At 43.3% G+C, this 25,567-nt stretch overlaps 1 protein-coding gene across 2 annotated transcripts in view; it reads left to right on the top strand.

The window, feature by feature from the left end:
• LOC106568956 (dipeptidyl peptidase 9) overlaps nt 1-25,567 on the top strand; it is a 33,170-nt gene that overhangs the window by 6,284 nt on the left and 1,319 nt on the right. The window contains exons 5-20 of one of the 2 annotated variants that reach the window (XM_014139843.3): nt 4,509-4,682; nt 11,238-11,406; nt 11,538-11,648; nt 11,877-12,005; nt 12,211-12,272; nt 12,393-12,493; nt 14,294-14,471; nt 15,595-15,754; nt 16,077-16,156; nt 16,400-16,552; nt 17,572-17,707; nt 20,349-20,494; nt 20,953-21,099; nt 21,560-21,712; nt 22,807-22,949; nt 25,276-25,387. In XM_014139843.3, the coding sequence (XP_013995318.2) occupies nt 4,509-4,682; nt 11,238-11,406; nt 11,538-11,648; nt 11,877-12,005; nt 12,211-12,272; nt 12,393-12,493; nt 14,294-14,471; nt 15,595-15,754; nt 16,077-16,156; nt 16,400-16,552; nt 17,572-17,707; nt 20,349-20,494; nt 20,953-21,099; nt 21,560-21,712; nt 22,807-22,949; nt 25,276-25,387 (2,154 nt within the window). Of the gene's footprint in view, nt 1-4,508; nt 4,683-11,234; nt 11,407-11,537; nt 11,649-11,876; nt 12,006-12,210; nt 12,273-12,392; nt 12,494-14,293; nt 14,472-15,594; nt 15,755-16,076; nt 16,157-16,399; nt 16,553-17,571; nt 17,708-20,348; nt 20,495-20,952; nt 21,100-21,559; nt 21,713-22,806; nt 22,950-25,275; nt 25,388-25,567 lie in introns of both variants that reach the window. The other variant, XM_014139842.3, reaches the window with a different exon arrangement.

The raw sequence follows: 25,567 nt of genomic DNA, 5'->3' as shown, positions 1-25,567 counted from the left end.
CATCCCAAACCATCTCAATTGGGTTGAGGTCGGGTGATTATGGAGGACAGGTGGTCTGATGCAGCACTCCATCACTCTCCTTGGTCAAATAGCCCTTACAAAGCCTGGAGGTGTGTTGGGTCATTGTCCTGTTGAAAAACAAATAATAGTCCCTCTAAGCGCAAACCAGATGGGATGGCGTATTGCTGCAGAATGCTGTGGTAGCCATGCTGGTTAAGTGTGCCTTAAATAAATCACTGACAGTGTCACCAGCAAAGCAGCCCCACACCATCACACCTCTTCCTCCATGCTTCACGGTGGGAACCACACATGCGGAGGATCATCCGTTCACCTACTCTGCGTCTCACAAAGACACGGCGGTTGGAACCAAAAATCTCAAATTTGTACTCGACAGCCCAAAGGAAAGATTTACACCGGTCTAATGTCCATTGCCCGTGTTTCTTGGTCCAATCAAGTCTCTTATGTAAGAGTAATATATATGCCAATTATGTGATGGTCTGAACGCATTCTGTCCCCTATCAACACTTACATTTTCTTTTTTTTTTTCTTCTTTTTTTTAAAAACTTTTGGTGCCAGAGAGAATGACAAAGTAATCAAGACGACTAGCTTGATTGAGCCTCCGCCATATATATATCTCACTAGGTCAGGATATGTAAGCCTCCATATATCCATTAGTTCCAATATATCCATGACATTTGTAATAGTTTGTAGTGTGATTTCCTTTACGGTCCATAGAGGTATTTAAAACCGTCTTATAATCTCCCACCATAATAATATAGTCTTGTTTTGCCTGTAGGGTTAATAAATTATTATATATATTTTCAAAGAAGAGTGGATCATCATTATTTGGACCATATAGGTTAATGAGCCATATCTGTTTATGGTCCAATAACATATTTAAAATCATCCATCTACCTTGAGGATCTGCTTGGACAATTTACACATTCGGATCAAAATTACTGTTAATTGATATCATCACCCCCTTTGAATTTCTTTGCCCATGGGATAAATATACTGCTCAAAAAAAATAAAGGGAACACTTAAACAACACATCCTAGATCTGAATGAAAGAAATAATCTTATTAAATACTTTTTTCTTTACATAGTTGAATGTGCTGACAACAAAATCACACAAAAATAATCAATGGAAATCCAATTTATCAACCCATGGAGGTCTGGATTTGGAGTCACACTCAAAATTAAAGTGGAAAACCACACTACAGGCTGATTCAACTTTGATGTAATGTCCTTAAAACAAGTCAAAATGAGGCTCAGTAGTGTGTGTGGCCTCCACGTGCCTGTATGACCTCCTTACAATGCCTGGGCATGCTCCTGATGAGGTGGCGGATGGTCTCCTGAGGGATCTCCTCCCAGACCTGGACTAAAGCATCCGCCAACTCCTGGACAGTCTGTGGTGCAACGTGGCGTTGGTGGATGGAGCGAGACATGATGTGCTCAATTGGATTCAGGTCTGGGGAACGGGCGGGCCAGTCCATAGCATCAATGCCTTCCTCTTGCAGGAACTGCTGACACACTCCAGCCACATGAGGTCTAGCATTGTCTTGCATTAGGATGAACCCAGGGCCAACCGCACCAGCATATGGTCTCACAAGGGGTCTGAGGATCTCATCTCGGTACCTAATGGCAGTCAGGCTACCTCTGTCGAGCACATGGAGGGCTGTGCGGCCCCCCAAAGAAATGCCACCCCACACCATGACTGACCCACCGCCAAACCGGTCATGCTGGAGGATGTTGCAAGCAGCAGAACGTTCTCCACGGCGTCTCCAGACTCTGTCACGTGCTCAGTGTGAACCTGCTTTCATCTGTGTTGAGCACAGGGCGTCAGTGGCGAATTTGCCAATCTTGGTGTTCTCTGGCAAATGCCAAACGTCCTGCATGGTGTTGGGCTGTAAGCACAACCCCCACCTGTGGAAGTCGGGCCCTCATACCACCCTCATGGAGTCTGTTTCTGACCGTTTGAGCAGACACATGCACATTTGTGGCATGCCGGAGGTCATTTTGCAGGGCTCTGGCAGTGCTCCTCCTGCTCCTCCTTGCACAAAGGCGGAGGTAGCAGTCCTGCTGCTGGGTTGTTGCCCTCCTACGGCCTCCTCCACGTCTCCTGGTGTACTGGCCTGTCTCCTGGTAGCGCCTCCATGCTCTGGACACTACGCTGACAGACACTGCAAACCTTCTTGCCACAGCTCGCATTGATGTGCCATCCTGGATGAGCTGCACTACCTGAGCCACTTGTGTGGGTTGTAGACTCCGTCTCATGCTACCACTAGAGTGAAAGCACAGCCAGCATTCAAAAGTGACAAAAACATCAGCCAGGAAGCATAGGAACTGAGAAGTGGTCTGTGGTCACCACCTGCTGAACCACTCCTTTATTGGGGGTGTCTTGCTAATTGCCTATAATTTCCACCTGTTGTCTATTCCATTTGCACAACAGCATGTGAAATGTATTGTCAATCAGTGTTGCTTCCTAAGTGGACAGTTTGATTTCACATAAGTGTGATTGACTTGGAGTTACATTGTGTTGTTAAAGTGTTCCCTTTATTTTTTTGAGCAGTGTATATTTCACCCCCTCCCCACTCCTTTTTCCACACAACTTCATCTAAAATTGTTGAATGAGTTTCCTGTAAACAATAGATATTATATTCCTTCTCTTTTAGCCAGGTAAATACTGATTGTCTTTGTCTTATAACTGTAATGGCTTAGCAGATAATAACTGGCTATACTTATTTCACCATTTACCATAATGAGATACAAGTTTCAAATCTATTTATCATTAATATATGTTTGTAAACTCACCATTTAAAAAGTACCATAGTGATTGAGTGTCCATCTAGCTGTACCATATTTGCATTGCTACTAAGTAAACCCCCAATTGTTCCCCACTATTCCACCCGCTAAAACCCCTCCCCTTCCCAAGTTGGGTTGTCATCCCCGTGATCGGCAGACCACCCCTGTCCCCCCGGATCCCAGGGCCCCCGAGAGACCGGGACCCATCCTTTGAAAAGAACACATAGTGCCACGCTTCGAACGGAAGCAGATCAACCGCCAAAAGCATTTCCATTGCCCTCACCTCTTTTTGCATTATATATAGCTATTAAAAAATATAAAATGCATTCGGAAAGTATTCAGAGCCCTTGACTTCTTCCACATTTTGTTACGTTACAGCCTTATTCTAAAATGTATTTAATAGATTTTTCCCTCATCAATCTACAGACAATACGCCATAAAGACAGAGCAACAACTGGCTTTTAGAAATTTGAGCAAATTCAGACCTTTTACTCAGTACTTTGTTGAAGCACCTTTGGCAGCGATTAGTCTCAAGTCTTCTTGGGTATGACGCTATAAGCTTGGCACACCTGTATTTTGGGAGTTTCTCCCATTTCTTCTCTGCAGATCCTCTCAAGCTCTGTCAGGTTGGAATGGAGCGTCACTGCACAGCTATTTTCAGGTCTCTCCAGAGATGTTCCATCGGGCTCAAGTCCGGGCTCTGGCTGGGCCACTCAAGGACATTCAGAGACTTGTCCCGAAGCCACTCCTGCGTTGTCTTGGCTGTGTGCTTTGGGTCATTGAACCTTCGCCCCAGTCTGAGGTCCTGAGCACTGTGGAGCAGGTTTTCATCAAGAATCTCTCTGTACTTTGCTCCGTTCATCTTTCCCCCTGCCACTGAAAACGTCCCCACAGCATGATGCTGCCACCACCATGCTTCACCGTAGGGATGGTGCCAGGTTTCCTCCAGACATGACACTTGGCATTCAGGCTAAAGTGTTCAATCTTGGTTTCATCAGAAATGTTTTGGAACCCTTCCTCACATCTGTGCCTCGACACAATCCTGTCTCGGAGCTCTAGGGACAATTCCTTCGACCTCATGGCTTGGTTTATGCTCTGACATGCACTGTCAACTGTGGGACCTTATATAGACAGACAGGTGTGTGCTTTTCCAAATCATGTCCAATCAATTGAATTTACCACAGGTGGACTCCAAGTTGTAACAACATCTCAAGGATGATCAATGGAAACAGGATGTACCTGAGCTCAATTTCCAGCCTCATAGCAAAGGTTCTGAATACTTATTTAAATAAGGTATTTTTTAAGTATTTGTTTTTTATACATTTGCATCATTATGTGGTATTGTGTGTAGATTGATGAGAAAAAACCATATTTAATACATTTTAGAATAAGGCTGGAACGTAACAAAATGTGGAAAAAGTCAAGGGGTCTGAATACTTTCTGAATGCACTGTGTATATTTATTTATTTATTTATTTATTTATTTGTAATAATGTAGGCAGTTCATGCAAAGGATTGTTACCTCTAACCAGGATTGCCATTACAAACATTACATTTTTGGCAAGCAATTATTATTTTAGCAAACAGTTATTGGGATTCATCCTATATTGTCCCTAACATCTTTACTCACTAGCAACAGTTGTGGGATACATACATACACAAACACTCATACAAATTACTTTCCCATCTTTCCAACACTTCCAGGCCACCCCGCACCAGGGTGCCTATTCCCGGGAAGAGGAGCTGCTTAGGGAGCGTAAGCGTCTGGGAGCATTTGGGATCACCTCCTACGACTACCATGCCCAGACCGGCCTGTTCCTCTTCCAGGCCAGCAACAGCCTCTTCTATTGTCAGGACGGGGGCAACAACGGCTTCATTGTGAGTTTTACCCCCCTTTATCATCAATCAAGTGTATTTATAAAGCCCTTTCTACATCAGCGGTTCTAAATTCCTCCGTTTAAATTTAGACCATCCACTGCTTTAATTTCTTCACTTTCACAACAGTAAGTTAGCAGCTTATCATAGCTGTTTTTGTGTATGGTGAATAAAAAGTTGGCAACTCAAAAAGTTGGCAGATATGTTCTGGTACTTACATTTGAAGTCAGAAATGTACATACACCTTAGCCAAATACATTTAAACTCAATGTTTCACAATTCCTGACATTTAATCCTAGTAACAATTCCCTGTCTTAGGTCAGTTAGGATCACCACTTGATTTTAAGAATGTGAAATGTCAGAATAATAGTAGAAAGAATGATTTATTTCAGCTTTTGTTTCTTTCATCACATTCCCAGTGGGTCAGAAGTTTACATACACTCAATTAGTATTTGGTAGCATTGCCTTTAAATTGTTTAACTTGGGTCAAACGTTTTGGGTAGCCTTCCACATGCTTCCCACAATAAGTTGGGGGAATTTTGGCCCATTCCTCCTGACAGAGCTTGTGTAACTGAGTCAGGTTTGTAGGCCTCCTTGCTCACACACGCTTTTTCAGTTCTGCCCACAAATTTTCAATAGGATTGAGGTCAGGGCTTTGTGATGGCCATTCTAATACCTTGACTTTGTTGTCCTTAAGCCATTTTGCCACAACTTTAGAAGTATGCTTGGGGTTATTGTCCATTTGGAAGACCCATTTGTGACCAAGCTTTAACTTCCTGACTGATGTCTTGAGATATTGCTTCAATATTTTCTTTCCTCATGATGCCATCTATTTTGTGAAGTACACCAGTCCCTCCTGCAGCAAAGCACCCCCACAACGTGGTGCTGCCACCCCCGTGCTTCACGGTTGGGATGGTGTTCTTCGGCTTGCAAGCCTCTCCCTTTTTCCTCCAAACCTAACAATGGTCATTATGGCCAAACAGTTCCATTTTTGTTTCATCAGACCAGAGGACATTTCTCCAAAAAGTACGGTCTTTGTCCCCATGTGCAGTTGCAAACCGTAGTCTGGCTTTTTTATGGAGGTTTTGGAGCAGTGGCTTCTTCCTTGCTGAGCGGCCTTTCTGGTTTTGTCGATATTAGGACTCGTTTTACTGTGGATATAGATATTTTTGTACCTGTTTCCTCCAGCATCTTCACAAGGTCCTTTGCTGCTGTTCTGGGATTGATTTGCACTTCTTGCACCAAAGTACGCTCATCTCTAGGAGACAGAACGCGTCTCCTTCCTGAGCGGTATGATGGCTGTGTGGTCCCATGGTGTTTATATTTGCGTGCTATTGTTTGTACAGATGAGCTTGGTACCTTCAGGCATTTGGAAATTGCTCCCAAGGATGAACCAGACTTGTGGACGTCTACAATATTTTCTCTGAGGTCTTGGCTGATTTCTTTTGGTTTTCCCATGATATCAACCAAAGAGGCACTGAGTTTGAAGGTAGGCCTTGAAATACATCCACAGGTACACCTCCAATTGACTCAAATTATGTCAATTAGCCTATCAGAAGCTTCTAAAGCCAAGACATCATTTTCTGGATTTTTCCAAGCTGTTTAAAGGCACAGTCAACTTAGTGTATGTAAACTTCTGACCCACTGGAATTGTGATACAGTGAATTATAAGTGAAATAATCTGTCTGTAAACAATTGTTGGAAAAATGACTTGTGTCATGCACAAAGTAGATGTCCTAACCGACTTGTTAAAACTATAGTTTGTTAACAAGAAATTTGTGGAGTGATTGAAAAACAAGTTTTAATGACTCCAACCTAAGTGTATGTAAACTTCTGACTTCAACTGTATATGAGCTGGCTAGACAAAGAAATCCACTATTCATTTGTGTATGTAGGTCCTAAGAAACATACAACTAATACAATTTATTTTCAAAAGAATAGAATAGTATATTTTGAGTTTAATTATATTACTGGTCTGTGCAAATTATTATTTAATTTTGTTCATTGAAGAGACATACTTAGCTTACATTCCCCTGCCCTGATCAATCAACACACATATTTTATAGTAAGAATTAATGTAATGGAATATAACAGAATAAATCCTATTTTTCCCACACAACTTGAGTGTCTCTAACGTGTGGATCCGCTGTCATATAACAATCTGACTTCTGTAGGGTGATTTCAGAAAGTAGCTTTTTTGACCCACTTTGGATGTGATCACATCATCGTGCGCTTTCTCTTATTTCAAATGCCCCAATGTTTATTTTGTCTGTAGACAGAGATATAGCCTACTAGCGATTTGTTGTTTTAAGTTAGGTTAATATGCACACATTTCTAAGGGCCTTTAAATATTTACCTGTCAAAGTCAATAAAAAAATATGAAATGGCAGTGTGCATTCCCCCAGGCTAAATGACAAAGCATTACTGTGACAATAGACAAGAACCGCTCAAGGACGTAACTACATACATTTAAATGGAGAAAAGAAATGCATTAAAATTATTTCTGTGAATATATAAAAAAATAAAAAAATGTTTTACCTTTTTGTTTAACTAGGTCAGTTAAGAACATATTCTTATTTTCAATGACGGCCTAGGAACAACTGCCTTGTTCAGGGACAGAATGACAGATTATTTTTTACCTTGTCAGCTCGGGGATTCGAACTTGCAACCATTCAGTTACTAGTCCAACGCTCTAACCACTAGGCTACCTGCCGCCCCAAACTTGACAAGGACAAGTTTAATGTTGGACGACAATATAATGTTAATGATTTAATGCGTGCCAAAGATGGTAAGTTGGTGGGACTTTTAAATACATTACAGCAATCCTGAGTAGGTCGGCTGATGGAAATAAAAGTACAGGCTTTGTTGCCGGCAATACCTTTCAGATATAAAGAAAAGGCTGCAAAAAGTTGCCGGCTTGCATAAGTATTCAAACCCCCTTGAGGATTCAAATTGATGTGAGATTGTTTACAAAAAAATGACAATTAAATCAATCTATCACAAAATACTCTGTCAAAGTGGAAGTAAAATTCTAACTTTAAGAACACTCATTTGGGATCGATTACAGCTGTGAGTCTTCTTGGGTAAGTCTAAGAGCTTTGCACACCTGGATTGTGCAATATTTGCCCGTTTTTATTATTTAAAAACTTCTTCAAGCTCTGTCAAAATGTTGGCGATCATGGCTCGACATCAATTTAAGTCAAAACTGCAGGAACATTCACTGTCTTCTTGGTAAGCAACTCCAGTGTAGATTTTTGCCTTGTGTTGTAGGTTATTGTCTTGCTGAAAGGTGAATTCCTCTCTCAGTATATGGTGTAAAGCAGACTAAAACAGGTTTTCCTCTAGGATTTTGCCTGTGCTTAGCTCCATCTCGTTTATTTCATCCTGAAAAACTCCCCAGTATTTGCCAATGTCAAGCACACCCATACCATGATGCAGCCACCACCATGCTTGAAATTAAGGAGACATTTACTCAGTGATATGTTTGGGGCAAATCCAACACAACACAAGGCTTTGCATTTAGGCCAAAACGGGTATTCCTTTACTGTGTTTTTGTTGCAGTATTACTTTAGTGGCTTGTTGCATGTTTTGGATTTTTTTTTATTCTGCATATTTGTATTCATCTTTTCACTCTGTCATTTAAGTAATTATTGTGGAGTCACTACAGTGTTGTTGATCCATCCTCAGTTTTCTCCCATCACAACTATTGAACTTGGTAGCTATTTTAAAATCACCAATGGCATCATGGTAACATCCCTGAGCAGTTTCATTCCTGTCTTGCAGCTCAGTTCAGAAGGAGGACTGTATCTTTGATGTTTCTGGGTGGTTTAATACATCATCCACAGCATAATTATTAACTTGACCATGCTTAAGGAGATATTCAATATCTGATTTGTTATTGTTACCCATCTATCAATCACTGTCCTTCTTTATGAAGGAAAGCTCCCTGGTCTATGTAGTTTAACCTTTGCTTGATATTGAATACTTGACTGTGGGACCTTATAGATAGATGTTGTAACTATGGGGAACAGAGGAAGGTGTAGTTAACACCTATTATTTCATACAGAGTGAGTCTATGTAACTTTATTATGTGATTTATTATGCCAAATGTTACCCCTGAACTAATTTAGGCTTGCCTAAGCAAAGGGACTGAATACTTAAGCAACAACTATATTTTAGTTATTCCTTTTTTAAATATATCTTTAAAAATAAATCTTCCACTTTGACATTACAGAGTATTTTGTGTAGATTGTTGGCAAAAAGAAAAAGACAATTAAATACATTTTTACCCCACTTTGCAACACAATAAAATGTGTAGAAATCCAAGGGGTCTGATTTCTTTTACCAGGCACTGTAAGTGTGCTAGTGTATCTTTTTTATAGTGCTTTCTAGAGCTTTACACTCACTTCTTCCATTAGTTCTCTCAGGTTGTGGTTAGTTTATAGATTCTAGAGAATAGGTTGGATATATGGGCTCGATTTGACACCATACCTACCGTTATGTTGTTTTCTATACAGTGAGGGGAAAAAAGTATTTGATCCCCTGCTGATTTTGTACGTTTGCCCACCGACAAAGAAATTATCAGTCTATAATTTTAATGGTAGGTTTATTTGAACAGTGAGAGACAAAATAACAACAAAAAAATCCAGAAAAACGCATGTCAAAAATGTTATAAATTGATTTGCATTTTAATGAGGGAAATAAGTAGTTGACTCCCTCTCAGTCAGAAAGATTTCTGGCTCCCAGGTGTCTTTTATACAGGTAACGAGCTGAGATTAGGAGCACACTCTTAAAGGGAGTGCTCCTAATCTCAGTTTGTTACCTGTATAAAAGACACCTGTCCACAGAAGCAATCAATCAATTAGATTCCAAACTCTCCACCATGGCCAAGACCAAAGAGCTCTCCAAGGATGTCAGGGACAAGATTGTAGACCTACACAAGGCTGGAATGGGCTACAAGACCATCGCCAAGCAGCTTGGTGAGAAGGTGACAACAATTGGTGCGATTATTCGCAAATGGAAGAAACACAAAAGAACTGTCAATATCCCTCGGCCTGGGGCTCCATGCAAGATCTCACCTCGTGGAGTTGCAATGATCATGAGAACGGTGAGGAATCAGCCCAGAACTACACAGGAGGATCTTGTCAATGATCTCAAGGCAGCTGGGACCATAGTCACCAAGAAAACAATTGGTAACACACTACGCCGTGAAGGACTGAAATCCTGCAGCGCCCGCAAGGTCCCCCTGCTCAAGAATACATATACATGCCCGTCTGAAGTTTGCCAATGAACATCTGAATGACCCAGAGGACAACTGGTGAAAGTGTTGTGGTCAGATGAGACCAAAATGGAGCTCTTTGGCATCAACTCAACTCGCTGTGTTTGGAGGAGGAGGAATGCTGCCTATGACCCCAAGAACACCATCCCCACCGTCAAACGTGGAGGTGGAAACATTATGCTTTGGGGGTGTTTTTCTGCTAAGGGGACAGGACTACTTCACCGCATCAAAGGGACGATGGACGGGGCCATGTACCGTCAAATCTTGGGTGAGAACCTCCTTCTCTTAGCCAGGGCATTGAAAATGGGTCGTGGATAGGTATTTCAGCATGACAATAACCCAAAACACATGGCCAAGGCAACAAAGGAGTGGCTCAAGAAGAAGCACATTAAGGTCCTGGAGTGGCCTAGCCAGTCTCCAGACCTTAATCCCATAGAAAATCTGTGGAGGGAGCTGAAGTTTGAGTTGCCAAACGTCAGCCTCGAAACCTTAATGACTTGGAGAAGATCTGCAAAGAGGAGTGGGACAAAATCCCTCCTGAGATGTGTGCAAAACTGGTGGCCAACTACAAGAAACGTCTGACCTCTGTGATTGCCAACAAGGTTGTTGATACCAAGTACTAAGTCATGTTTTGCAGAGGGGTCAAATACTTATTTCCCTCATTTAAAATGCAAATCATTTTATAACATTTTTGACATGCGTTTTTCTGGATTTTTTTGTTGTTATTCTGTCTCTCACTGTTCAAATAAACCTACCATTAAAATTATAGACTGATCATTTCTTTGTCAGTGGGCAAACATACAAAATCAGCAGGGGATCAAATACTTTTTTCCCTCACTGTACATGGCCTGCCTCGGTGTTCACACTTGTTAAAATATCTGTCTGAGACTGAATCATTGCAAGCAGTCTTTGATTATTTCCTGTTGTGGTTCAATTATGACCATCCTGGGATTGGTATCTGCGTCGTTAAGTGGAATTTAAAAGTCCTGTAGTAGAGATAAGCATTAGTGCATGAGATAATCATTAATGTTACGAATTGCACAGCACCCAACGCCACTCCAATGAATGACTGTTGCTGTGTATATATGGTTGTCTTCAGGTTTGTATTGATAAGTGCACATTGTTGAACGACGAAAAAATTGGTTTTCAATGGCAAACGAAAACAAGCTGTTGTATTGGTCAAGTCTAGGTCTTCCCTGTTTCAGTCTGTTTTGTGCCGTTTGGTGCCTAATGAATACGACCCTGTACACTGACAGTGTGTTTCCTCGTTTTAAAAGCAGTCTGCCCCCATGAAGCCAGTTGAGATTAAGACACAGTGCTCAGGGACCCGCATGGACCCCAAGATCTCCCCAGGAGAGCCCAACTTCATTGCATTTATCAACAACAACGACCTGTGGCTGGCTAACATCAAGTCTGGGGAGGAGAGGAGACTCACCTTCTGTCACAAAGGTCAGGGGGGGTCCGCAACTTTTGGACGTTTGTTGTACTGTAGTCGTACGGAATTGTAAATGTTCTCTATGCCATGCTGCTGACGCTGCATAGATTTAATCAAATTAATGAATCCCTTCTCCCTGGGTCAGGTCTGGATAATGTGAAGGAGGACCCCAAGTCTGCGGGCGTGGCCACGTTTGTGATCCAGGAGGAGTTTGATCGCTTCACCGGCTACTGGTGGAGTCCATCTGCCGTAGAGGGTGAGTAGGGTCACCATCTATCGCTCCTTCCATACGAGTAGAGCACTACTCACTTTCATGCGAGAGAAATTGGGCTCTTCTGTAATCAAGTAGTCTTGTCAATCAGTGATGCTTTGATGAACATTGTACAGGCTTCAACCTGCCCCAGACACTGTCATCATGAAGATGTCTGTCATAAACACCAGCTGTATCTGTATGAATTTTCAGCCTGCTTTTCCCTTCTGTTAGACTCAGATGGGGGGAAAATCCTGCATCTGCTGTATGAAGAGGTGGATGAGACGGAGGTAGAGATCATTCATGTTCCCTCTCCAGCCCTGGAGGAGCGGAAGGCCGATGCCTACAGATACCCCCGCACAGGTGAGCCCCCCCTGGCGCAGGTTGAGTCGTCCCCGTCCCCGTCCCCGTCCCCCCCCGCGCAGGTTGAGGCCTACTCATGTAGGATTGTACATTATGTGTATGTGGTAACACACATTAGTAATGACCTGATCAAATCATTTCAAGAGTAGAGCTCCTGAGTTTTCTTTTCTCTCCATCTATAATCTGAATGTTTCTATTTTTCTAGGCAGTAAAAATCCACAAACCACCCTCAAACTGGCAGAGATAAAGACTAACAACCAAGGCAAAGTAAGTTGCCTACTTTCAACTTCTCTCTCTTTCATTCTCTGATTTCTCTCTCTGCTCCCTGCATTGTGTTTATGAGCAGACTAATTAAGTGTCTGTCTGTCTTGTCTTGTCTTTCTCCAGATCATGAGCATCCAAGACAAGGAGCTGGTTCTCCCCTTCACCTCCCTATTCCCCGGGGCGGAGTACATCGCCCGGGCAGGATGGACGAGTGACGGCAAATAGTGAGTGTTACGGCATAGTGTTTCCCCAGGGAACGCGTTAGTCTTGACCTCTCTCTGTTTCTTTGTTGGCTTATATTGGTTAGAGCTGGGGGGATGTACAACTGATTCCCAACTGGAGGGAAGCTACTAGAGTGGTGTAGGTGTTAGTTGATTAGTTTAATCAGTTGTGTTAGTGTTGAGCTCAAACGCATGCCTGTACACCAGGGATCATCAACTAGATTCAGCCGCGGGACGATATCTTCTTGAGTGGATGGTCAGGGGGCCGGAACATAATTGCAAATTTGACCGCAAGAAGCCCAAACAGATAATATTTGAGTGTGTCAAGAAATGCAACACTGCTGGGTTTTTCAACGCTCAACAGTTTCCCGTGTGTATCAAGAATGGTCACCACCCAAAGGACATCCAGCCAACTTGACACAACTGTGGGAAGCAATGGAGCCAGCATCCCTGTGGAACGCTTTCAACACCTTGTAGAGTCCATGCCCCGACGAGTTGAGGCTGTTCTGAGGACAAAGGGGGGTGCAACTCAATATTAGGAAGGTGTTCCTAATGTTTTTTTTCTCTCTATTATGCGTGGGAATACTTTGGAACAGATTTCCAAAATTGAAATAACTTGGATCTTATTTGCTGGTGTTTTTACAGTCTTATGTCCAACAATAAAACATTTAATAAAAATAAATAAATATACACTATATTTGTACATGATTTATCATGAAAGAAATCTGCCGATTGATAAGTTGGGTATGTAAAATCATTTCATCATTTTCTCTCCATCAATCAGCTGTGCTAATGGAGGTGGCTACTACGATTACTCTAATGCAGTCGTCCGAGGATGTGACCACATTGTTCCAGTAGACATATACACTATATAGACAAAATTATGTGGACACCCCTTCAAATTAGTGGATTTGGCTATTTCAGCCACACCCGTTGCTGACAGGTATATAAAATTGAGCACACCGCCATGCAATCTCCATAGACAAACATTGGGAGTAGAATGGCCTTAATGAAGAGCTCAGTTACTTTCAACGTGGCACCATCATAGGGTGCCACCTTTCCAACAAGTCAGTTTGTCAAATGTCTGCCCTGCTAGAGTTGCCCCGGTCAGCTGAAAGTGCTGTTATTGTGAAGTTGAAACGTCTAGGAGCAACAACAGCTCAGCCGTAAGTGGTAGGCCACACAAGCTCACAGAACGAGACCGCCGAGTGCTGAAGCGCGTAGAGCATAAAAATCGTCTGTCCTCAGTTGCAACACTCACTACCGAGTTCCAAACTGCTTCTGGAAGCAACGTCAGCACAATAACTGTTTGTCGGGAGCTTCATGAAATGGGTTTCCATGGCCGAGCAGCTGCACGCAAGCCTAAGATCACCATGCACAATGCCGAGCCGTTGGCAGGAGTGGTGTAAAGCTCGCCGCCATTGGACTCTGGAGCAGTGGAAATGCGTTCTCTGGAGTGATGACTGACGCTTCACCATCTGTCAGTCCGACGGACGAGAACTCTAGCTTCCCCAATAGTGTAAAGTTTGGTGGAGGAGGAGTAATGATCTGGGGCTGATTTTTATGGTTTGGACTAGGCCCCTTAGTTCCCAGTTCCATTATTTATTTTTTGCTCAGAAAACTTTGGCTGCGTAGGGCCTCCCGAATGGCGCAGTGGTCTAAGGCACTGCATCGCAGTGCTTGAGGCGTCACTACAGACCCGGGTTCGATCCCTGAGGACGCATGGCTCAAATTTGCATTTGCCTGGTGTACTGTATAGGATCCAGTCAGTGAGGTAAAGTGTCTCTCTGTCTCCCTCTTCAGTGGTTGGGCAGCGCTGCTGGACCGCAGTCAGAAGAGGCTCCAGCTGGTCCTGCTTCCCCCGGCCCTCTTCATCCCCATCACAGACGACCCGGCCCAGAGACAGGAGAGCCTGGAGGCCGTGCCCGAGGACGTCCACCCTTACATTGTCTACGAGGAGACCACCGACATCTGGATCAATGTGAGAGAGAGAGAGAGTTTCTGGGGATGGCACTTCATAAGAGGCTGGGCACATCTCAGTCATTGTTTTGAGCATGAACAGGGAAAATAAACATTTTGTTAAGATGGAACATGAATAAGGGTTGGTAATGGAGGGGCCCCTCAATTTAAATCCGTTTGTACTATATGAGAGAATTGTAGCTACCAGATTATGTGGTTAGTATTATGTGTACAATGAATCATAAGACTCTATTTTTGGTTTTTGGTCTTTCAAAAATAAAGCTTTGATGCTTGTTGGGAACTACTCTTGGAACATTTGAATTGCCTATTGAGTTTGATTATTGAATTGACAGTTAGCAAGTAGCCTAGTGGTTAAGAGCATTGGGCCAGTAACCGAAAGGTTGATGGTTCGAATCCCGAGCCGACTTGGTGAAAAATCTGTCAGTGTGCCCTTGAGCTAAGCACTTAACTCCAATTGCTCCTGTATGTTGTTCTTGATAAGCGTATCTGTTAAATGACTAAAACGTTACATGTAAAACAGTCACTATATATTGAGGGTGTATGTTGTCATATATTCACTGAGTGTACAAAGCATTAGGAACACCCCTTTTGCCCTCAGAACAGTCTCAATTCGTCATGGCATGGACTCTACAAGGTGTCGAAAGCATTCCACATGGACGCTGCCCCATGTTGACGCCAATGCTTCCCACAGTTGTGTCAAGTTGTCCTTTAGGTGGTGGACCATTTTTCATAAACACAGGAAACTGTTGAGCGTGAAAAACCCAGCAGTGTTGCAGTTCTTGACACACTCAAACCGGTGCGCCTGGTACCTACTACCATACCCCGTTCAAAGGCACTTCAATCTATTGTCTTGCCCATTCACCCTCTGAATGGCACACATACACAATCCATTTCTCAATTGTCTCAAGGCTTAAAAATCCTTCTTTAACCTGTCTACACTGATTTGAAGTGGATTTAACAATTGACATCAATAAGGGATCATAGCTTTCACCTGGATTCACCTGGTCAGTCTGCATCATGAAAAGAGCAGGTGTCCCTAATGTTTTGTACACTCAGTGTATATTTGCATGGAAGACTTGGGCCACGACAAACGAATAACAACCATGATTTTCTGTTGCCTCCAGGTTCATGATATTTTCTATCCGTTCGTTCAAACGTCAGAGGACGACTTCTCTTTCATATGGGTGAATGAATCCAAAACGGGCTTCAGCCATCTGTACAAAATCACATCAACTTTGCGACCAGGCTGCTACCAATGGTCAGGAAACTACACGCATACAGAGGGTGAGTCATTAGAATGAAGAACCTTTAACAAAGTCAAATTGCCTTGAGTCTCAGATCTGTTTGTGCCGTCTTGCCAATTTCATTGCTGTCATCGTCATGTCACGGCACAAACAGATCCAGGACTCGGGCTTTGTCCTTCCTTCCCCGGGCTAATCGCTGATCTGCATGTGTCGCGGTTTAAGTGAATGGCGAGATCTTGAAGGCAACGAAATATCTGCGATCGCCATCCGGGCGTCAGATTGCCGCACTGTCGCTCAAGTAATGCCAGTGAAAGACGTCAAAACAGCATCTCAAATCTCAATGGTCTCTTCCTCCTCTGCAGGAGACTTTAAATGTGCAATCAAGGAGGAGGTGACTCTGACCAGTGGAGAGTGGGAGGTGTTGGCCAGGCATGGCTCCAAGGTAGTAACTTCAGTTCATCAAATGAAAGCCCTTGTTGTCGCTGTGTTTTTATAATCTGATGTGTTAGGTGTTGTGTGTGTGTGTACCCACGCTATTGTACGGTTATAATGCACTTTCTGCAGTCAAAATAAATCTCGGGACCTCTTTCTCTCTCTCTCCTTCTCTCCTGTCTCTCTCCTCTTCTCTTTCTCTTCTCTCCTCTTCTCTTTCACTCTGTATCTCTGTCTCCCTCTGTCCCTCTAGATCTGGGTGAATGAGGCCTCTAAGCTGGTGTACTTCCAGGGCACTAGAGACACTCCCCTGGAGCACCACCTCTATGTGGTCAGCTATCAGTCCCCTGGCGACGTGGTCAGACTCACCAAGCCTGGCTTCTCCCACAGCTGCTCCATAAGTAAGGTATGGACGCGACAAATATGATTTAGCTAACGTTAGCATTACCCTGACCCCTATCCCCTTATAATGCAGGGTAGGGAGTATACGTTTACTCTTTGGGACTGACCTAACAGTAGTAGGCTAGCTCAGCATTTGATTTTTTTGTAACCCTTATGGGCTGCCTGGCATGCAGTGGTATTTGGAAACCTTTGTGTGCCAAGCCCACCCCTCTAGCACCCCAGTAATTACAACTCTTATCTCAAAATGCATTCTTCAAACCGGGCTACAGGTTTTGGTGGACTAGAGCCCTCTGTCGCCTGGCATTGCATTCACTCGCCATCTTGCCAAACAACACCGCTGCAGTAGGTAGTACTGTAACAACCCTGACCTCTAACACACTGCACTTAATCAACCTCTACCCACGCTTCATCAGATCATTCCACACAAGAACCTTAGGGAGGGACAGCTGATCCCTTCCCTATGAGAAGCCTGGTTACATCAGGAAGCGTTGTGGAACTGCCCATGTCATACGGTGTAACCATCTGGTCATTCTGTGTGTGTGTGTGTGTGTGTGTGTGCATAGAGAGGATATTGATGGATGTTGCTACAATGTAAGGGATTTGCCCTGGCTGTGAACAGATTGGGCAGAGTAGACAATGCTGTGCAGTCGGTGTGGCCTGTTGTGTGGGCATCTGGACCCATGTTGAAATACACAGGGAGTTGGTTCTGAAGCTGCTGGTCTCAGATCAGTTGTGTGATTTATTTTAGATTTTTTTTGCAGGTGTGTCGCTAACTTTATAAGATGAGCAGCAAAGCTGGCTTGAAATCAGGGCCCTGTGACGTTCTGTCTCCGATGTGAAGATGAGAAGATTAATTCACTGCTACTCATCTCTTTTGTCTCCTTCTTATCACTGTATCTCCCCTCTTCTTCTGTCTTTCACTGTATCCCCCCCTCTCCACGTGCTCTGTCGCTATTCTTCACTCTCTCTCTCTCTCTCTCTCTCTCTCCCATCCCGCTTTCTCTCTCTCTCTTCTCTCGGCAGAACTTTGACATGTTTGTCAGCCACTACAGTAACGTAAGCACTCCCCCCTGCGTCCACGTCTACAAGCTGACCGCCTCAGAGGGAGACCCTCTCCACATGGTGCCTGAGTTCTGGGCTAGCATGATGGAAGCCCCAGGTAAGGGTGACCGGATGAGAGGGTTTAGGCCTCGTTACAATACTTTTTAATCAACATCCTTCCTTCCTGAGTTCTGGGCCAACATGATGGAAGCCCCCGGTTAGGAAGAGAGGGGTTAGGCCTCATTCCAATACCTCATCATGCATTTATGTTACAGTGCTTTCTGAAAGTATTCAGACCGCTTTACTTTTTCCACGTTGTTATGTTACTGCCCTATTCTAAAATGGATTAAATTATTTTTTCCCCCTTCATCAATCTACACACTAACCAATAATGACAAAGAAAAAACTGGTTTTAAAATTTGTTTGCAAATGTATTAAAAAAAAACCCCGGAAATATCACATTTACACAAGTATTCAGACCCTTTACTCAGGACTTTGTTGAAGCACCTTTGGCAGCGATTACAGCCTTGAGTCTTCTTGGGTATAACGCTACAAGCTTGGCACACCTGTATTTGGGAAGTTTCTCCCATTCTTCTATGCAGATCTTTTCAAGCCAAGTCAGGTTGGATGGGGAGCATTGCTGCACAGCTATTTTCAGGTCTCTCCAGAGATGTTCGATCGGGTTCAAGTCTGGGCTCTGGCTGGGCCACTCAAGGACTTTGAGACTTTTCCAAAGCCGCTCCTGTGTTGTCTTGGCTGTGTGCTTAGGGTCGTTGTCCTGTTGGAGGTGAACCTTAGCCCCAGTCTGGGGTCCTGAGCGCTCTGGGGCAGGTTTTCAGCAAGGATCTCTCTGTACTTTGCTCTCTTCATCTTTACCTCAATCCTGACTAGTCTCCCAGTCCCTGCCACTGAAAAACATCCCCACAGCATGATGCTGCCACCACCATGCTTCACCATAGGAATGGTGCCAGGTTTCTTCCAGATGCGACGCTTGGCATTCAGGCCAAAGAGTTCAATCTTGGTTTCATCAGACCAGAGAATATTGTTTCTCATGGTCGAAGTCCTTTAAGTGCCTTTTGGCAAACTCCAAGTGGGCTGTCATTTGCCTTTTACTGAGGAGTGGCTTCCGCCTGGCCACTCTACCATAATGGCCTGATTGGTAGAGTCCTGCAGAGATGGTTGTCCTTCTGGAAGGTTATCCAATCTCCACAGAGGAACTCTAGATCTCTGTCAGACTGACCATCGGGTTCTTGGTCACCTCTCTGACCAAGGCCCTTCTCCCCCGATTGCTCCGTTTGGCCGGGCGGCCAGCTCTAGGAAGAATCTTGGTGGTTCCAAACTTCCTCCATATAAGAATGATGGAGACCACTGTGTTCTTGGGGACCTTCAATGCTGCAGAAGGTTTTTGGTACCCTTCCCCAGATCTGTGCCATGACACAATCCTGTCTCGGAGCTCTACGGACAATTCCTTTGACATGGCTTGGTTTTTGCTCTGACATGCACTGTCAACTGTGGAACCTTATATAGACAGGTGTGTGCCTTTCCAAATCATGTCCAATCATTTGAATTTACCACAGGTGGACTCCAATCAAGTTGTAGAAATATCTCAAAGATGATCAATGGAAACAGGATGTACCTGAGCTCAATTTTGATGTCTCATAGCAAAGGGTCTAAATACTAATGTAAATAAAGTATTTTAGTTTTTATTTTCAATACATTTGCAAAAATGTCTGAACCTGTTTTCACCTTGTCGTTATGGGGTATTGTGTAGATTGTTGAGGGAAAAATAAGGCTGTAATGTAACAAAATGTGGAAAAAGTCAAGGGGTCTGAATCAGAATGAACTGTATATTCTTCAAGAATCAATGGGTATATATCATTACTTTAAAAGTCCAAAAATGTATGTCGCAATCGCAGATTACCCCTTTTAAAGACTTACCGTTCCTTGAGGCAATCACTGATCTAACTGGATAGGTGTAAACTCTACCAAGGGATTCTGAGTTGCTCCTATCCAGTTGTGTTAGATCTGTGATTACTTCAACGAAGTGCGGAGGGATGGCGGAAAAAATAAATAAAGTATGCTTTGAATTTAGACTGCCCTTTACTTAGTCATTTCTGAGTGGCCCAACCCGTATGACTCACTAATAGTCCACTATTTCATTGCTTTAAAGCAACATATCTTACTACGTCATTACAATGAGGTCATGGGTATTTCATAGTGACCTTTGCACCATAGGTAAACCAAGCTAAATCCAGATTTGATTAAATAATCCCATTGGTCTATTTTGGAGTAATACTTTGTGCGTAGTACACGTTGCATAATTAAGAGGAAATGTGAAGGTCAGCTATCTTTGTATTTTAGGAACAAAACAATCAATGTATAAATATTTAGAGTAGAGTTGAGGCCGAGCGTTGATTATTTCAAGGCAGTGGCATCACCAGGAATCTTTCACTAGAATAGCTAAGGGGTAGTAGCTTGGTCGTTGTGTCGGGGGAGAGGTGAGGCCATAAGGCCACAGATTTATTAAAGCTACAATCTGAGATCTGTTTGTTCAATTCAGTTATTTATATATATTCATGAATTTGAGAGTGGATACATTTCCCCAGCCCAATCCCTCAGCTATATACTTAAACAAGTAGCAGGGCTGTCGTTTTGCTGCAAAACTAATCCCAGATTGTAGTTTTTTTAAGCTAGGTGGGCAATTTTATGTCAGTCAATTATTGATGTCATCAGTACTTATTTCGCTGTGTGTATTTCAGGTTGCCCAGGAGACTACAAATCTCCGGAGATCTTTGACTTCCCAGGAAAGTCGGGCTTCCAGCTCTATGGAATGGTGTACAAGCCTCACAACCTCCAGCCTGGCAAGAAGCATCCCACAGTCCTCTTTGTCTATGGCGGCCCGCAGGTTTGTTGCTTCTCTCAGACATACAATTTTTCTTGTATGTCTGATTCCTTATAGAAATCCAGTCAGATCTGTGTGAGCACCGACGAGGTAGAAACTAGGGAAGGAGCCATGGACTCAAATGGAACTGGTCCTTTATGACCTGCTTGTAACTAGCAATAATAGTGAATGCTTTCCTGTTTAACCCAGGAAATAGCCATTCCAATCTCTGTCACCTTGCTTTTCACATACAGTAGCAAGACGTGTACAAGGCTGAAGTCCTGTGTTCTCGATAGGGCTGACCCAAAACTCACTGCGCTTCCTAAGATATATTTTCTTTTCGAGTGATCTTTTCCAGCATGGTTCCAGAATCTACGATGGATGCGGAATCAGGCCGACCTTAGTGTGGCTCGGCTCGGCTCGGCTCGGCTCTGCTTGGTTTGTCTCAGTGGCGTGAAAATGGTTTCTGTTTGTATCCACAGGTCCAATTGGTGAACAACTCCTTCAAGGGGATGAAATACCTGCGTCTCAACACCCTGGCCTCCCTGGGATACGCTGTGGTGGTCATCGACGGGAGGGGCTCCTGTCAGAGGGGCTTGGAGTTTGAAGGGGCTCTGAAAAACAAAATGGTAGGATTGGTTTTCGAAAGCAACTATTTCCCTTCCAACCCATATCTTGCTTTTTTGTTTATAAATGGTTTCAATACAAATGGTTACGTCTTTTTGTGGTTAAGCGTAAAGGTGCCCGTGTTCGTCTTTAGACACAGCAATGGCAAATTTGCACCTTGCCAACCAAGGCTGTTCCGGCTGTGCATGTTCATTAAAGCACACGTGTGCAGCATATACCGTATGCTGGCTTCCTTTATTTATTAATAATACTTCATACTATTTATTCATTGGGCTGCGCCGGTGTGACTATTTGGGATGTGCACTTCATATCTCTCACACGTCTTTCATCCAGACTATCAACCATTTAGTGAATTTTAGAACCATGTTCATTCTACCCAAGTCAGCCGGGCATGTGGATGTATCGGTGTGACTATAACTCCCTTTTCTCTCTCTCTGTCTCTCTGTCTCTGTGTGTTACCAGGGCCAGGTGGAGATCGAGGACCAGGTGGAGGGGCTGCAGTACGTGTCGGAGAGGTTCAACTTTGTGGACCTGAGTCGCGTGGCCATCCACGGCTGGTCCTACGGCGGCTTCCTCTCCCTCATGGGCCTCATCCAGAGACCCAACGTCTTCAAGGTGAGACGCGCCACCGTAAAAGGCACCACTCTTGAGACAATAGAACACTAGAATCTCTTAGATCTTGACTGGGCCGAGGTTCATTCCACAAAGTTTCATTACCTTCCCTCTACTATTTCCTTCTCCTTAAAATCAGCGTGGGCTGGATTGATTATGGATAGATTGAACCATAGATGGGATAGGTTTTATTTAAGTGTGGTATTCTGGATAGATGTAGTTTCCCCGTTTGTCCTCATGGTGTCACTGTGGGTTACACGTCATTCCACACTGCAGCTCTCACAGTAGTCTTAGCTCACGGTGCCTGTCCTTAGTGGTACTGCTCTACACATCACGGTGGCGAAGATCAACAAGGGTATATCTCTCTCACCACCACTTCAGGGGTAATAGGGGGCCTATTCAGGTTCTTGTCGATATGTACATTACTGCTTGACAGAAATCGAGCTTCATTGAACCATGAAACAGCAATGAAGAAAAGTTTAGACATGTGACAACTCACTGCATGCCACCTGAACAAATTCCCACAGGCATCCATCTTCTCAAACGCTGTTCGACCTGTCGTGTTGCGCTAACCGGAAATTAGCGCAAACTGAAGTGTGACATTTTGTTGTTTCAATGTCTTAATTGTGTCTTTCCCAGTGGAGGGAGAAATAGCAGGACAGGCTATTCTAAAAAAACAATCCCCTTCATCAATCTACACACTACCCTATAATGACAAAGAAAACCCTTGACTTTTTCCACATGTTGTTACGTTACAGCCCCATTTCTAAAATGGATTAAATAATATTTTCCCCTTCATCAATCTACACAATACTCCATAATGACACAGAAAAAACAGGTTTTAAAATTTGTTTGCAAATGTATACTTAAAAAAAATATATATATTAAATATGACATTTACATAAGTATTCAGACCCTTTACTCTGTACTTTTGTTGAAGCACCTTTGGCAGCAATTACAGCCTCGAGTCTTCTTGGGTATGACACTACAAGCTTGGCACACCTGTATTTGGGGAGTTTCTGTGCTGTCCCTACTGAAAATAAATAAACAAGGAAAATAAATGAGAAAAAAAATGGCAATATTGATGTTCCTTTCAGGTGGCCATAGCAGGTGCCCCGGTGACCGTGTGGATGGCGTACGACACAGGCTACACGGAGCGCTACATGGATACTCCTGAGAACAACCCGCAGGGCTACGAGGAGGGCTCCGTGGCTCTGCACGTGGACAAGCTGCCCAGCGAGTCAGTCCCGGTTTACTGCACTCTACAATTGAACGAATCTCAGAAATAAGAATAGCCTACTTATCTATCTATCTATCTATATACAGTGCCTTGCGAAAGTATTCGGCCCCCTTGAACTTTTCGACCTTTTGCCACATTTCAGGCTTCAAACATAAAGATATAAAACTGTAATTTTTTGTGAAGAATCAACAACAAGTGGGACACAATCATGAAGTGGAACGAAATTTATTGGATATTTCAAATTTTTTTAAGAAATAAAAAACTGAAAAATTGGGCGTGCAAAATTATTCAGCCCCCTTAAGTTAATACTTTGTAGCGCCACCTTTTGCTGCGATTACAGCTGTAAGTCGCTTGGGGTATGTCTCTATCAGTTTTGCACATCGAGAGACTGACATTTTTGCCCATTCCTCCTTGCAAAACAGCTCGAGCTCAGTGAGGTTGGATGGAGAGCGTTTGTGAACAGCAGTTTTCAGTTCTTTCCACAGATTCTCGATTGGATTCAGGTCTGGACTTTGACTTGGCCATTCTAACACCTGGATATGTTTATTTGTGAACCATTCCATTGTAGATTTTGCTTTATGTTTTGGATCATTGTCTTGTTGGAAGACAAATCTCCGTCCCAGTCTCAGGTCTTTTGCAGACTCCATCAGGTTTTCTTCCAGAATGGTCCTGTATTTGGCTCCATCCATCTTCCCATCAATTTTAACCATCTTCCCTGCCCCTGCTGAAGAAAAGCAGGCCCAAACCATGATGCTGCCACCACCATGTTTGACAGTGGGGATGGTGTGTTCAGGGTGATGAGCTGTGTTGCTTTTATGCCAAACATAACGTTTTGCATTGTTGCCAAAAAGTTCAATTTTGGTTTCATCTGACCAGAGCACCTTCTTCCACATGTTTGGTGTGTCTCCCAGGTGGCTAGTGGCAAACTTTAAACGACACTTTTTATGGATATCTTTAAGAAAAGGCTTTCTTCTTGCCACTCTTCCATAAAGGCCAGATTTGTGCAGTATACGACTGATTGTTGTCCTATGGACAGAGTCTCCCACCTCAGCTGTAGATCTCTGCAGTTCATACAGAGTGATCATGGGCCTCTTGGCTGCATCTCTGATCAGTCTTCTCCTTGTATGAGCTGAAAGTTTAGAGGGACGGCCGGGTCTTCGTAGATTTGCAGTGGTCTGATACTCCTTCCATTTCAATATTATCGCTTGCACAGTGCTCCTTGGGATGTTTAAAGCTTGGGAAATCTTTTTGTATCCAAATCCGGCTTTAAACTTCTCCACAACAGTATCTCGGACCTGCCTGGTGTGTTCCTTGTTCTTCATGATGCTCTCTGCGCTTTAAATGGACCTCTGAGACTATCACAGAGCAGGTGCATTTATACGGAGACTTGATTACACACAGGTGGATTCTATTTATCATCATTAGTCATTTAGGTCAACATTGGATCATTCAGAGATCCTCACTGAACTTCTGGAGAGAGTTTGCTGCACTGAAAGTAAAGGGGCTGAATAATTTTGCACGGCCAATTTTTCAGTTTTTTATTTGTTAAAAAAGTTTGAAATATCCAATAAATTTCGTTCCACTTCATAATTGTGTCCCACTTGTTGTTGATTCTTCACACAAAAAATTACAGTTTTATATCTTTATGTTTGAAGCCTGAAATGTGGCAAAAGGTCGAAAAGTTCAAGGGGGCCGAATACTTTCGCAAGGCACTGTACATACACACTGTAGATAACACTTTTGTAGTCTGGGTATAATGGTAGGCCCTCGAGGTCAGATGTAGGTATTGTAACATGATCGCACAATTCTGTTTTACTTTCCATTTTGTTAATTATTGTTGGTTAAAAACGGGCATGGGTTTTGAGCAAAAAATATCTCTGCTCAGATTTCAAGGACAGATGGGATGTTAATTGAGTTTCACCATAGACATTTCTACAGGGGCGCAACTTTGGTTTTAGAAGTGGGAGGGACACACATATATTTGTTTATTTTTTTTTATCCAGTCGGATAAACACTCCAAACAGTCTCCCCGACTGCTCGGAGGCGTCCGCACGGTCCTAAAGCACACCGTTGCCTCCTTGTTTTTTTAAATCACATTCCAATGATAAAACTGCAGGGGACAAAAATGCAATTTCAGAATGTGTGGGGGGGGGGACATGTCCCCCTCGTCCCCAGTGAAAGTTGCACACTCTGTATACATTTAAAAAAAAAACTGGATATACTTACTATTGTATAGTATACATTTAAAAAAAGGGGGCAACATGATAATTGAACCTATTTTTATGTCCATTTCCATCCCTTTGAAACCCTCTCCTTGTCCTTCCAGGCCAAACCGCTTGCTGATTTTACACGGATTCCTCGACGAGAATGTGCACTTTTTCCACACCAACTTCCTGGTGTCACAAATAATCCGCGCTGGGAAGCCATATCAGCTACAGGCTAGTATTTGACTTTTTCTCCAATTTATTGATGTGGTTTTCACATTTCTAGAATCAGTGTTAAAGGCAGGTTATGGATAACGTATAGTCACTGTGGGCCATAGGCATAGCAGCTTCTGCTGGATATAATCTTAATCACTTTGGTTGACGTAATGACAGCGCAATAACACAAGTGCAGCT

This window comes from Salmo salar, chromosome 14 (assembly GCF_965601325.2).
Source record: "Salmo salar chromosome 14, fSalSal1, whole genome shotgun sequence".
In the NCBI taxonomy this organism is placed as follows: domain Eukaryota; kingdom Metazoa; phylum Chordata; class Actinopteri; order Salmoniformes; family Salmonidae; genus Salmo; species Salmo salar.
Note: the sequence above shows the minus strand (reverse complement) of the source record. Positions and strands in the feature narration are given on the sequence as shown.